At 45.3% G+C, this 14,624-nt stretch overlaps 1 protein-coding gene across 2 annotated transcripts in view; it reads right to left on the reverse strand.

Annotated features, from left to right (window-relative positions):
- Positions 1-14,624, reverse strand: part of LOC310686773 (cytosol aminopeptidase-like) — a 31,633-nt gene that overhangs the window by 3,994 nt on the left and 13,015 nt on the right. For both annotated transcript variants that reach the window (XM_083520521.1, XM_083520522.1), the window contains exons 4-9: positions 10,439-10,544; positions 8,680-8,839; positions 6,457-6,621; positions 5,449-5,607; positions 4,396-4,520; positions 1,640-1,728 (exon numbers count right to left, since the gene is read on the reverse strand). In XM_083520521.1, the coding sequence (XP_083376647.1) occupies positions 1,640-1,728; positions 4,396-4,520; positions 5,449-5,607; positions 6,457-6,621; positions 8,680-8,839; positions 10,439-10,544 (804 nt within the window). The remainder of the gene's footprint in view (positions 1-1,639; positions 1,729-4,395; positions 4,521-5,448; positions 5,608-6,456; positions 6,622-8,679; positions 8,840-10,438; positions 10,545-14,624) is intronic.

The raw sequence follows: 14,624 nt of genomic DNA on the forward strand, positions 1-14,624 counted from the left end.
CCTATCTATTTATTTTGAAGGGACGTGGGTGGTGCTGTGGGTTAAACCACAGAGCCTAGGACTTGCCGATCAGAAGGTTGGCAGTTCGAATCCCCGTGACGGAGTGAACTCCCGTTGCTTGGTCCCTGCTCCTGCCCACCTAGCAGTTCGAAAGCATGTCAAAGTGCAAGTAGATAAATAGGTACCGCTCCGCCGGGAAGGTAAACGGCGTTTCCGTGCACTGCTCTGGTTTGCCAGAAGCGGCTTAGTCCTGCTGGCCACATGACCTGGAAGCTGTATGCCGGCTCCCTTGGCCAATAAAGCAAGATGAGCGCCGCAACCCCAGAGTCGGCCACGACTCTGGACCTAATGGTCAGGGTTCCCTTTACCTTTATCTATTCATTTTACAGTAAAATATCATTTCTCCTGTATCTTTATTTCTTACTTACAGAGGTTATTCAAAAGCAGCGACCAAGTTTAGACTTCCAACAGTTGTTTTTAAGATATGTTTTAAGAGGTTCCCAATTTGTAATAAAAACTTGTTTGGACTTCTCTTTCATTCTTTCAGTTAACTCTGCTAATTCTGCGTACTCTACTAGCTCCTGTAGCCATTCTGACCTCGAAGGGGTTTTATCACTTTTCCAATTACTCGCAATTAAAATCCTCGCGGCAACGGTAGCATATAGAAAAATTTATTTCGCCTTCGAAGGAATATCCGATCCTGTGATTCCCAATAAGAAGGCCTCTGGTTTTGACGATTTAATTAAAAGTAATATATGCCATAAAAAAATTAATTAACCAGCCAATAGCTTAGCATTTCAATAGCCCTTTATAGCGTTCAAGACTCCCCACACATACTCTCTTAGCAATCTGACAGCAGCCCTATAAAGTTGGCCAGCACCATTATTGTTTTTCACTCACACCGTGAATGGAGAGAGGAGGGGAGGCTGAGGAATAATAATTTGCCTAAGGGCTCCTGGGACGCGGGTGGCGCTGTGGGTTAAACCACAGAGCCTAGGACTTGCCTAAACCACAGAAGGCCGGCGGTTCGAATCCCCGTGACAGGGTGAACTCCCGTTGCTTGGTCCCTGCTCCTGCCAACCTAGCAGTTCAAAAGCACATCAAAGTGCAAGTAGATAAATATGTACCGCTCCGGCGGGAAGGTAAACGGTGTTTCCGTGCGCTGCTCTGGTTCGCCAGAAGCGTCTTAGTCATGCTGGCCACATGACCCAGAAGCTCCCTTGGCCAATAAAGTGAGATGAGCGCCACAACCCCAGAGTCGGTCACGACTGGACCTAATGGTCAGGGGTCCCTTTACCTTTACTAAGGGCTCCTAGCATGGGCCCTTGGAAGCAAAATGAGGTGGTCGAATGGGGACCGAGTCAATTTAGACCGCATGTGATTGGGTGCAGCTTCTGTTACAGCATCCCTTTGCGCTAAAAACTCACTGCTAATTTTAAAACGAAATCCAACTCATCAGAGAGAAAGGGTTGAAACCAGCCCATTCCTTGTTGCTCTAGTTCCAACTGCAAGAAAGGGCTGAATTTTTAATGCACAAGAGAGCATTAAAAACTAATTGTCTCGCTCAGCTTAATGTGATACCACCGGTCCAAACGCAGCTCAAACCTCCTTTGCTTACACAAGCATCTTAAAAACATACCTGAATTGTTTTCCCATTCATGGCCTTCACGACATCTCCAGGCTTGTTTGCCTTCCCACTGGGCATGTTTTCACAAAGGGGTGTCAAGCCTGAGATTGGGGGGAAAAGTCAACTGCTGTTGTAATCTGACATCACACTCCGACATTATTTGGTGTTTGTTATTAAAAGCTTAGTAATCCTGTTTTGAAGGGATGCAGGTTGCACTGTGGGTTAAACCACAGAGCCTAGGACTTGCCGATCAGAAGGTCGGTGGTTTGAATCCCTGTGATGGAGTGAGCTCCTGTGCTTGGTCCCAGCTCCTGCCAACCTAGCAGTTTGAAAGCACGTCAAAGTGCAAGTAGATAAATAGGTACCGCTCCAGCGGGAAGGTAAACGCCGTTTTCGTGCGCTGCTCTGGTTCGCCAGAAGCAGCTTAGTCATGCTGGCCACATGACCCGGAAGCTGTACGCCGGCTCCCTCGGCCAATAAAGCGAGATGAGCGCCGCAAGCCCAGAGTTGGTCACGACTGGACCTAATGGTCAAGGGTCCCTTTACCTTTAATCCTGTTTTGAAGGTTTACCTCAAAGCTTTGATGAAACCTTTTCCACTACAGTGGAACCTCTATTTGCGACCATAATCCGTTCCAGAGGTCGAAACGGGTCGTTGGGAGGGGCGCTGTTGTGCAAAGGCGTGGGCGTCAATTGCCCGCTTCTGCGCATGTGCGAACGGCGATTGTCGCTCCTGCGCATGTGCGAATCATGGCAAACCCCCCGGTTACTTCTGGGTTTGCCACAGTCGCGACTTGGAACAACCATAAGAAGAGACGGTGGTAAATAGAGGTTTGACTGTACTGACATTTTATTTAGAAGATGTGTTCTTCCTTTGGTGCCAAGTTACTGGAAACCGAGGCCCAACTTGCACCACACACTTAAAGCACTTTAAACCATCATGGCTTCTTCCCCCAAAGGATCCTGGGAAACGCAGTTTGTTAAGGGAGCTGAGAGTTGCTTGGGGTTCCCCATTCCCATCAATGATCCCCAGTTCCAAGAGTTCCACATTAAACCACTCTAGAAACTCTACCTTTGCGAGGGGAACAGGGGTCACTGAACAACACTCAACACCCCTAACAAACTGCAGAGAGGTTGGAGAACAAGCAAGAAGCCACGGGGCAAACCAAGGCTGCAGGAAGGTTCAGGGAAGGACCATATCTGTGGTAGCCAATGCATGCTTTGTTCGTGTGCGCGAGTTCCTACGCTCAACCCCTAGGCTCTCCAGACAGCAGATCAGGGAATGTCTTCTCTGTCCAAGATCTTGGAGAGTCACATTGCCAGTCAGAGCAGAAAATCTGGGCTAGGTGGAGCTACCACACGTCTCAATATACGGTATATTTGGAAAGCATGTTACTGAAATACTGTGGGATGTAAGAATCAGGTGCAGTCAAACACAACATTGCTAGAGCAGACATGAAGGCTGTCTCAGTCCTCCAGCTGGAACTTCCTCCTTTGCAGGACTGAGACGAAACTTGTGAACCTATGTGTAACTTGAGACGGGTGTGCCTCTCAAGAAGCTGCTAGAACAGGGGTCTGCAACCTTTAAGACAAAAAGAGCCACTTGGACCCGTTTCCGAAGAAAAAACAACTGGGAGCCGCAAAACTCGTCATTATAAAAATAACTTTTTTGTCACTTTTTTATTATTTCTTTGTTTGACCCCTCAGAATTACTCCTCCTCATAGAAATAAACGTTAAATTAACAAGTTACCTTTTTGTGTGTGTGTGTTCTTCACTCCCCTTCAAAACAGTGACCAGCGTACATGCCCCTTACAATGTAGCGGGCGGGCGGGAAGGTGACGTCAGGACGGTGCATGACTAACGCACACACCGCCCCCATGCGATGTCACAGCCAGTACAGCGCCCGCCACAGTGGGGAGTTTCGGGGCGCTAGTATCCGCCCCGGAGCCGCGGCAAAGGTGTAAAAGAGCCGCATGTGGCTCTGGAGCCGCGGGCTGCTGACCCCTGTGCTAGAACAAGAACCACAGGCCAGCGGCCATCTTGTCCCTCGTCTCTATTGATGCCATCTTAACAACAGCACTACTAAGATGCACCCTTGGCTCCAGGCCAAGAGAAGAAAAGGGGGGCTTTCTCTCATAAAGAGATAGTCACCCCATTTAAACTACAGTGGTACCGCGGGTGAAGTACTTAATTTGTTCCGGAGGTCTGTTCCTAACCTGAAACTGTTCTTAACCTGAAGCACCACTTTAGCTAATGGGGCCTCCCGCTGCTGCTGCGCAGCCGGAGCACGATTTCTGTTCTCGTCCTGAAGGAAAGTTCTTAACCCGAGGTACAATTTCTGGGTTAGCGGAGTCTGTAACCTGAAGCGTATGTAAGCCGAGGTACCACTGTATGTTCTAACCTTTCAAGTCTGCCTTCTGGGAACCTTTGTGTGAACAGATGATTACTTATGAGTAAACGTTTTATACTTTACAGAAGACTGCGTAGCGTTTTATTTTAGGAGGGCTTAAACGGGGAAAATACCAGGAAATATTTACAGAGACTCTAACGAGTCTGAGCAAGCTATCTGCTGTGCGGGTGTTTAAAAAAAGGAGGGGGGATGTTAACTCTGCTGATTTTGTTGAACTTGTAAAGACAAGTTGGTATAGAATATCTTGGACAATATATCCTCCCCCACATCCCTAAATATTCCCACAAATATCCCCACGGGTCTTTCTGTGCCTGGCTCCTTTTACGCATTCTTCAGGCGCTCCTCCTATTCCACTTACCGATTAAATTAATGGGCAACTTCAGTTCCGCAGCTGTCACAATGGCAGAGCAGATGGTGGCAGCTCCTCCCATATCGGCTCTCATGGCATCCATGTTGGCAGACGGCTTAATGGAAATACCACCACTGGAGAAAAGTGGTCACAGATTACCACAACCAGGTGTGAACGGAAGGCTCTGGTTTCTGAACACAAACGGCTGCAACTACCAACTCCTCCCTTCCCACATCTTGCCCAAATATACCTTTGATAGAAAATGACCATTTTCCCCTTTCTAAAAAGGCACACCCGTGGAAAACATGGCATTGTGTTGTGTACAGTTGCCCCTCCATTTACAAATCCAGCAGAGGCATCTGTGAATGGAAGAAGGGTGGGATGCTGTTTTCACAAATCCCCCCCTTCTCCTGCAGCTGCTTGTACCACCTCTCCTGTTCCAAGGGTCCCCCAAGACTCTGGAACAGATTGGTGGGGTCACAAAGAAGACAGGAATTAATAAAATCCAACTCCCATCTTCTACTGGCAGATGCCTCTGCTGAATCCAAGAGGCTTTCATGAATGCGAGGGCACAGATTACTGCTACCCACTGTGCTATGAAGTCCACAAACTTGGCAGGAAAAATCTGGAAGCAGATACTAGATAACTGCCTGCGTTCAACTACACAACAAAAACCAGAAGTTCTCAGGGCAGTACACAAAGAATTGATTTCCAGGCGATACAAAAAATTCTGTCTTCACACATGCAAGTCACCGCTTCAGGTTGAGCGATTAACATGTGTGAATGGGGATATAATTATAATAAATATAACCAACATCTATGCTAACTATTGGATGATTAGTTTTCCCAATACTGGGTCAAAGTAATGTTGAATCACCTAACTGATTAATCATTAAAGAGGGTTAATCACCCAGTAACCCTGCAAATAAATCAACAGCTCTAACTGAAATATGTGTACTTTGGAGAAAAGTCAGTTCTCTGATTGCTTCTTTCTTTGTTGATTAAAGAGAACACCTGACTGGATTTTCAGATTTTGCTTCCAAAGGTATGCACAATACTTACCTATCAAAAGTAATTCCTTTCCCAACAAACACCACTGGAGGTTCATTGGTATCACAGCTTCCATTATAGTGGAGCTCCAAAAAGACGGGTGGTTCATCAGAGCCTTTGGCAACACTCAAGAACGATCCCATCTCTTGTTTTTCTATCCAGGACTTATCCCTGGAACAATGGAAAAGCATCCACAGTTTGCAAAAGGGCACAAATTCAACTGCAGAGTCTCAATCTATCTGCAAAGCAGTATCTCGCCCTGCCCCCCAAATTATAGGGCAATTACAAAGCAAAAGACCTAGCTTAACCTTTTGCTCTATTCTGTTTATAAGGCATTTTAAAAGTGATTGTCCTGAGGTTTTTGACCACAAAAGTTAAACCAAAACAGCCTTCTCTTTAAATGAAGCTGGTGATGGATACAGTTCTGTTCTGTATATTAAAAAAGCAGCGTCTCTGTATAAGCAAGCTTGGGGCAGGAAAGGAAAGAGGCAGGGGAAGAAACATAGATGGTAAAGTAACATGGGCAGTTGCCCTTTTGAAGCTTCTGGCAAACCACCTAGAGCCAATTTAGTAAAGAACAGTCCCCGAAATTCTGCTTTGATTGGGTGAACCACCAAAACTGAATTGAAAGCCAGGACTTTCCAGACAGCAAAAAGCAGAGAAAGATGTATTTACATAAGACTTCATAGCAGTTGGAAGGTTGGTGGATTTTAATTGCTGCAGTATTTGTGGTTTTTAAGCTTAAAATGATAACTTGACAACAGCTATCAGGTCCCAGTGGTTTGACACATTGCATCAAACGTTTTTGGACTGCTGTAGCTGAAGTGAGGAAATTTATCCTTTTCCAATGGAGGACCAATACACGCCAATTCCCTAATGCTACCAGCAAAGATAACCTAAGGAGAGGTCTGTGAAGCAGCGCTGACCCATCACTAGCTCACAGCAAGCAACAGAAAGCAGGCACAAATCTAAGAGTTCTCACTCATGCCACTGGGAGAGAATTATTTCAACTGAACTCACCTTTTATGGACAGTTGCATCGCTACAGACACTTTTAAGTTTCTTTTCAATAATTTCAGCAAATCGGGTAGGTGTGATGTGGTTGGCTGGACCTTCCATGAGGGATCTGGCCAGGTTCTGTCCCTTGGCATAGATAAGGCCTTTCCGCCAGGCCTCAGCTCCATCGCTAAACAGGAATACAGGAGGATAATCAAGAAAATATCATCACAGAACTGAAATGCCATAAATCAGTGACTCTCCTTCTACCGGCAAACATTGCAGAACTGTAGAATTTTAAACTGGTTGACCGATGAACAGGGACAACCAAACCGCAAACATCAAGATCAAAACCTTACTCTTGATATTTGAAAGGTTTCGGAAAGATAGAAAAAATTTGTCTGGTGCCAAAGAGAAATGAGGGCCGGTGCCAGGAGAACTTCACTAGAACTTCTCAGTAATTTGAGAAGAGCGTTTACTATGGCCCGTTTCCATTCTATACCCACGGCCTTCCTTCAGGGGATTTACGCTAAGACCCCTATTACTCAGCGTCTATGTCCATGCACAATGAATGAAGTAGAGGACTTCATACATTTCTTTTTCTACTGCCCTATTTATGAGCCAATAAGATCTAAGCTCCTCCTCTTGATCCCGTCCACCATTACATCTAAGGAAGACTGTTTGAAATCGCTTCTTGTGGACGCAAATCCCCAAATTTCACGTGGGGTGGCAATCTTCATAGTGCAGGCTCTGAAACTCGGGGCTACTCTGACAGGGTAGTGTGTCCTAGACCTGGACCTGTTTTAATTCTTTTTATTACATTCTTTTCTTTTCTTTTTAACTCAACGTGCCGAGCTTATTTTGGGGCCATTTTATGCTTTATATATATCCGCATATTAGATTTCTGGCGCTGGCAACTAAATCTTTGCATTATTGTCTTAGGGTAATTTAAATGTCATTACGCCAGCAATATCGCCTTGAATTTTGCTTGGTTGCTTGCCTCTAGCATTTTTGTTTTGTCTTATTTTGCTATGGCTGTATGCTAATGCAATAAAGGTTTGATGAGGTAGAGACGACCACCCACCCAGTCATTATCCTCATCAGATGGCAGAGGCACCTAGAGAATAGTCTTCAAAGATGACCAGAGTTGAAGTGGGAACAGGTATTTCTTCCAGTTACCCAGACACCAAGCTACAGTATGTAGGCCATTAAAACCAAGCACCATATTCAAATGTAGCAAATGCCTGACCAAACTCAGTAAGCCACGCTTCCCGAGTCTAAATCTAACATTTATTTAGTACCAGTTGTATGTCAGCCACTACCCCAATATAGACAATGCTGGCATTTGAAGAGGACTTAGTTCATTTTCATTTGGAAGGTTTGATTCTCACTTCTCGTACAGATCTCATTAAAGAGTACCTTACTTTATCTATGCCTTAAAATGTAAAGGACCCCTGACAGTTAAGTCCAGCCGTGGACAACTCTGGGATTGCGATGCTCATCTCGCTTTGCTGGCCGAGGGAGCCGGCGTTTGTCCGCAGACAGCTTCCGGGTCATGTGGCCAGCATGACAAAGCTGCTTCTGGCGAACCAGAGCAGGGCACGGAAATGCCGTTTACCTTCCCGCCAGAGCAGTACCTATTTATCTACTTGCAATTTGACATGCTTTCGAACTGCTAGGTTGGCAGGAGCAGGGACCGAACAACGGGAGCTCACCCCGTTGCGGGGATTCGAACCGCCAACCTTCTGATGGATCAGCAAGTCCTAGGCTCTGTGGTTTAACCCACAGGGCCACCTGCGTCCCTTACCTTTCTATAAAAAGGAAGTCTTTGCAAATAAGACCCTGGCATTTTGTTTTTGAACTCAAAAAAGGGGGTTCAGATTACATCCTCCATGCAATGAAAGAATGTGTCAACCAGCAACACACACACAGTGCCCCCTGCTTTAAGCTGGCATGTGAGGAGGAGGGCCCATAAGTATGCCAATATATGCCCATACAACTCCTTTATGTAGAAGCCAGCCTGACTGGGCACGGTTGCCCCTTTGTCGACACACACAGAACCCACATACTGGGGGAGGGGGCATGGCCGTTGCGGACATCACCAACAGCAGATGGGGCTAATCCATGTCTCGCCCCTCCCAACCCCCTTTACATATTCTTTCAGCATGTGATGACCCCTTTTTAAGGGAAAGAAGAGCAAGCACGTTGACCCCGGGCACGATACAAATGTTATTTCTCAGCCAATCACCTCCCGTAGAGCTGAACGTCCACCACAGGCTTCTTTTTTTGCTTCAGTTCATCGTATTCATAGAGTCCTAGGGCAGCTCCTTCCGCCGCAGCCTGAGCGTCGCCACAGGGGTCGACTTCCACACAAGGGACCTCCAAGTCCTGAACCTGCCTGCATCCAGCTGAAAAATATTCCCCCCCCCCCAAAGATCTTTACTGAAACTTAACATATATACATAATAACCAAAATTCCCAATGATTCCCTCACATAAAATATAATATCTAAATTACAACAGTTGCGTAATTATACACTTAATTATAAAACCCATCACCCACCCTCTACTTCCCTCCACAGCAATTCGACTTCTGTATACAGTGGTACCTCGGGTTAAGTACTTAATTCGTTCCGGAGGTCCGTACTTAACCTGAAACTGTTCTTAACCTGAAGCACCACTTTAGCTAATGGGGCCTCCTGCTGCCACCGCGCCGCCGCAGCCCGATTTCTGTTCTTATCCTGAAGCAAAGTTCTTAGTGGCTTAGTGGAGTGTGTAACCTGAAGCGTATGTAACCCGAGGTACTACTGTATTTCTTTCTACCTTTCCCCCCTTCCATTCTATAATAAATTATTTTTGTTAAATTCTGATTTTTCTTTCTTTCTTTGTTTTGTTATTGCTTACATTTTTTATTCTAAGCCTGAAAAATAATATACACGTTTGCAACATTAAGGGGTGGGGGAAAGAGAAAGGAAGGGAACAGGCAGATTTTTAAAATTTTATCAGGCTCCGTCTCTCTGGTATTACAAATCAACTTGGTAAAGTTCATGTCACCAGTTAAGACAACTCAAAGGAGAAGATGGTTTATTAATATATGGCCCATTAGTGCACTTGGGATACATTTATCAAGCAACTTCTACCTGCAGGCAATTCAGCAAGAGTGAGAGAGTGCCTCGCCCACAATTGGCCTGCGGCACAGTGATGACTGAGCAATTACAAAAGGCCAAAGTCTGCAGCCATTATTTTGAGCTTATGCCATTATTAGTACCTTGGGTGCTAATAATGCTTATTTGGCATTTTAAAAAGCCACATCTGCACGCAATGCCTGAGAGCGGTTTGATTTGCAGCGCAGGCTACTCAGAAGTAATTCCTACTGGAATCTTTTGGACTTACCCTTGGGTAAGTAGGTAAAAAGCAGAGACCAACAAAGGTCCATATAGTTAAAGCTATGGTTTTCCCAGTAGTGATGTATGGAAGTGAGAGCTGGACCATAAAGAAGACTGATCGCCAAAGAATTGATGCTTTTGAATTATGGTGCTGGGGGAGACTCTTGAGAGTCCCATGGACTGCAAGAAGATCAAACCTATCCATTCTGAAGGAAATCAGCCCTGAGTGCTCACTGGAAGGACAGATCCTGAAGCTGAGGCTCCAATACTTTGGCCACCTCATGAGAAGAGAAGACTCCCTGGAAAAGACCCTGATGTTGGGAAAGATTGAGGGCATAAGGAGAAGGGGACGACAGAGGACGAGATGGTTGGACAGTGTTCTCGAAGCTACCAGCAGAGGAAGACAGGAGTGCCTGGCGTGCTCTGGTCCATGGGGTCACGAAGAGTGGGACATGACTAAACGACTAAACAACAACAACAGCAAGTAGGTAATGGAGTGCAGTCTGGGTCACTAGATCTAAGAGGCACTAGCTCTGAAACCAGCAAGTATCTTCTGAATGCAGCACATCCCATTTAATAGATTACAGAACAACTCACAAGAAAAGAAAAGAAAAAAGTTAACCTGCAACAGCTGCCCGTATGTTTTCTTTGTCTTCATTCCAGTTTTCTTGGTCATTCACTCCGACTGCCTTCTTGCCCAGGCCAACAACAACTACGCTTGAAAAGTCCTGCAGGAATCCAACAGCAAAGAAACTTATTTAATCCTTTCAGGAAAACCAACGGCACCCTGCAATTATGAAGAATACTTTGAAATATGTTTGTGTTGCTTTTTCGTTATTAGCGTGCCAGAATACACTAATGTTCCCTTGCAGAAGCTCAAGTGAAATTAATGGGAAGCTTATATTTATGGCTCCACAGGGATCTGAACGTCTTAAGAGTCCGTCCCTGGAGATGAGATGGAGGAAACTGTAGGGTTCCAGATGTTGGACTTCAATTTCTATCAGCCCCGGCCTGGCTTTTAGGTGGTCACTTTGAGGCAGCGCAACAAAGCACCTCCCTTTTTAATTGTTAAGAAAATGTAACTCAGCATATTTAAGAAACTGCTTTTTAAAATTCGAGTTTTCTTTTCATCTGTATCATTTAGGTGTTGTTTGAATGGCAAACTACCTTGAATAAAGGAGATACACATTTTATAAAATAAGAATCTGACACAGCCATTTAACTGGAAATCACAAGAGGTAAGAAACAAGAGACATTCAGGACGCTGCAAAGTATAACATGTCACATGATCACAAGCAACCTCAAATCTACTCTTCGCATCCAAACATTTTCCTACACGTAAACATCACATGATCTTGCACCAGCCATGATTTCCAAACTTTTCAATCACCCATGCATACTTTCTTTCTTTAGATATTTACTTAAACTTGCGCCACTGGGCTCTTGAAGCGACTCTCAGCACAGACATAGGCGCCGACTCCATGGGGCTTGAGGGGGCCCGAGCCCCCTCAAAAATTCGTTTGGGGGGGCTCCGCCCCCCAATAATCTCCGGCGCCCCTCCAGCAGAGCGCCATCGCCGCCCCTCCCCCAGCCCAAAATGCACAGGGTCGGGCTGCATGCCTCCTGCCCTCCCTCCCGAGCAAAAGCTCCACCTTCGGAGCTGATTAATAGGAGCAGCACGCTCTCCCCTATTCGCTCACGAGGAGGCGGCGCCACTTTATTTGCATATTCATGAGCTTATTTATTATTCATGAGCTTTCCCGCCCCGCCCCCCCAATATTTTTTATAAGTCCGCGTCCCTGAGCACAGATGAGAGTAACTGAAACCCTTTGCAAGATTTTTCCCTTTCAAAAATGACGAAGAGGAATAGTGGGAAGGACATAAAAACAGTTTTTATATACACACACATCCACCCAATTTGATGTTTAAGAAGAACGACAGTAAGCCCAACAGTGAAATGCACCACAAAGTGTCATTAAAAAAAAGATTAGCACCAAACACAGGATTCCTAAAAATGATTTCAGGAGAACTTGGTGCAGATCCGGCGGGTCTGTTACACATTCCCTGCCAAGAAAACGCTCGCTCCAAAGCTTTTATGCAGTGCTCTATGTTCACACCAAAGACGTAGTCTTCACTGTGTCCAGGACTTTTAACCCTGTGACACCCCCAGAGGTTACTGAACTACAACTCCCATCATTCCTCACTATTAGTCATGCCAGCTGTAGCTGAGAGGAGCTGGAATCCAACAACCTCTGGAGGGCCACAGATTCCCTGATGCTGCTCTAAGCACCTCAGGGCCACTCTAAAAGAGATTGCATCATAATAATGTTACTCATAAATGCTGATTAGCTGCAGTAGAACACCTCAGAATAAATAGATAAACGCTGGTTTCAGTGACATTCAAGCCAAGTTCCTCTTTATTTTTAAAAAAACCCTCTTTATCTCAGTATTCCAGTTTTCTCACTCAGCATTAATTGTCCTATCTTGCCAATTCAGCATTAACTGTTCAACTGCTCTTATCTCTGAATTACCACATGCACCCAAGAGCCCTTTACTATTCCTGAAGCCTTACTTCTGAGGTAGTCTCAGAGAGCAGGCAGCTATGAACAGCAGTCGGTTCTGCTAATTCCCCATGAAGTGGGAATGGGGAGATTTTAAAACACAACATGGGCTGCCTGGAGGAGCTACAGTGGTGCCTCGCAAGACGAAATTAATTCGTTCCGCGAGTTTTTTCGTCTTGCGGTTTTTTTCGTCTTGCGAAGCACGGTGTCAGAAAAGTTTTGGAAAAGCTTCAAAAATCACCAAAGTCTTCAAAAACCTCAAAAAAGGCTACCACACCGCGTGCTATGAGTTGCTCCTCGAAGTCAAGTCGCAACTGTATTAACGGTTTTAAGAAAAAGGAAACAAACTTGCAAGACGTTTCCGTCTTGCAAAGCAAGCCCATAGGGAAAATCGTCTTGCGAAGCAACTCAAAAAACCAAAAGCCCTTTCGTTTTGCGAGTTTTCCGTCTTGCGAGGCATTCGTCTTGCGAGGTACCACTGTACTTTCTTTCACTGCCCACATCCGTTTGGGGTGGGGGGGATTTTAATTCTCTTTCCCCCACCCTAGGTTCAGTGCCACCTTATAAGGTTTCAGCAGGAAGCCCCACTCTGCGCACAGACCTGCCACAATCCTATCTAGTTTGGCTGCATCCCGTTGGTTCCAGAGAATCAAAAACAGACAGCTGCTGGAAAGGCAATGGTGAGATTTCACTTTCTCCGTGTTAAGACGGTATGGTGACCTTTGGGTGCATTTGAGCATGGGGATTATTGTGTCAGTTTCCCTGGTTACAATGCTAGTGCTTCCGTCTCGATTTCTAATGTTCCTTTTACACCACAACCGTGAGAATGGGAGGAAAGAAATGTGTGCCTGAAAACTGCCCCCAATTTTCTCCTGCGAGTGTGGGTCATGAAACCCCCTCTTTAGGAAATGTCTTTGGGTTTCAAATGTACTGAGAAGATCACTGCAGAAAAATGCACTTACAAATTAAGAAAGGTGGATTTGGAAGTCCAAATCTGGAATGATACCATCATGCTTATTTATTGACAAGTATCAAACATTGGTGGGTGGCGCTGTGGTCTAAACCACTGAGCCTTGGGCTTGCCAATCAGAAGGTTGGTGGTTCGAATCCCTGCGATGGGGTGAGCTCTCGTTGTTCGGTCCCAGCTCCTGCCAACCTAGCAGTTCAAACCCCAGAGTCATTCATGACTGGACTTAACTGTCTGGAGTCCTTTACATTTACCTTTTACCTGATGAATTGTGGAGCTATGGCTTTTTGACTGCTATACTGCCATATCATGCTCATTTCCATTCACACCCATTGACACAGCAGTACATGTCTTCAGACACCTGGGCAGGTGTGCTTCTGTTCCCCTGTTCAACCATGAGAATGGGAGGAAAGAACCGTGTGCCTGAATACTGCCCCCAAATTTTGACATGCAAGTGTGGGCCATGAAACCCCCTCTTTAAGAAATGTCTTTGGGTTTCAAATTTACTGAGAAGATCATTGCAGAAAAATGCAGTTACAAATTAAGAAAGGTGGATTTGGAATTGCAAAGCTGCAATGATACCATCATGCTTATTTATTGACAAGTATCAAACACTGGAGACCTGCTGATGTTCTTAATCTCCCGAGTTGGACAACCGTACATATAATATAGCCTTTGGTTGGGTGAGCAGTATTAGAATCAAAATATCTGAAAGTTCCAACAACTCCTGAAGCAATTAAGTCAGTTAGAAAGATATGGAATATACTAGCCATGAAAACCAGGGGAGAATAATAGAACAAAACTCCCAGAATTCTCCGGGTTAAAGTCAGTCACCAAAGAGAGAGAGAGAGAGGATTAAGTCAAGAAAGACTTTATTCTGTGGTCACAAAAGGTGCGAGCGCTGCTGGAAATAACACCACACCACACAGGAACTGCAGTTATAGCCATCTCAAAGACAGGAAGAATTCAAAGCATCCAATCTTAGCATTCTAAGGATACATGATATTTTAGGACACATTGCATACATCACTCCAACTCCCGGCGCATGTGCATTTTGATTAGGCAGCCTTCAGCATGCTCTCTGCATGATAAGCTTGTAGATAACCGCCCATTGCGACTCCTTATTTCACCATACTTTGCTTAAGCAAGCATTACCCAAGTATTGAACTCCAATCATCCGAGTGTCTATTTCTGCACCTTTTTGCCTCACATAACTAGCGAAATAGTGCACGTAGCAAATTCTTCATGTAGCAGACAGGCAGTTTAACCAAAGCCACTGC

Source organism: Podarcis liolepis, assembly GCF_965112155.1.
Source record: "Podarcis liolepis genome assembly, contig: SUPER_9_unloc_1, whole genome shotgun sequence".
In the NCBI taxonomy this organism is placed as follows: Eukaryota; Metazoa; Chordata; class Lepidosauria; order Squamata; family Lacertidae; genus Podarcis; species Podarcis liolepis.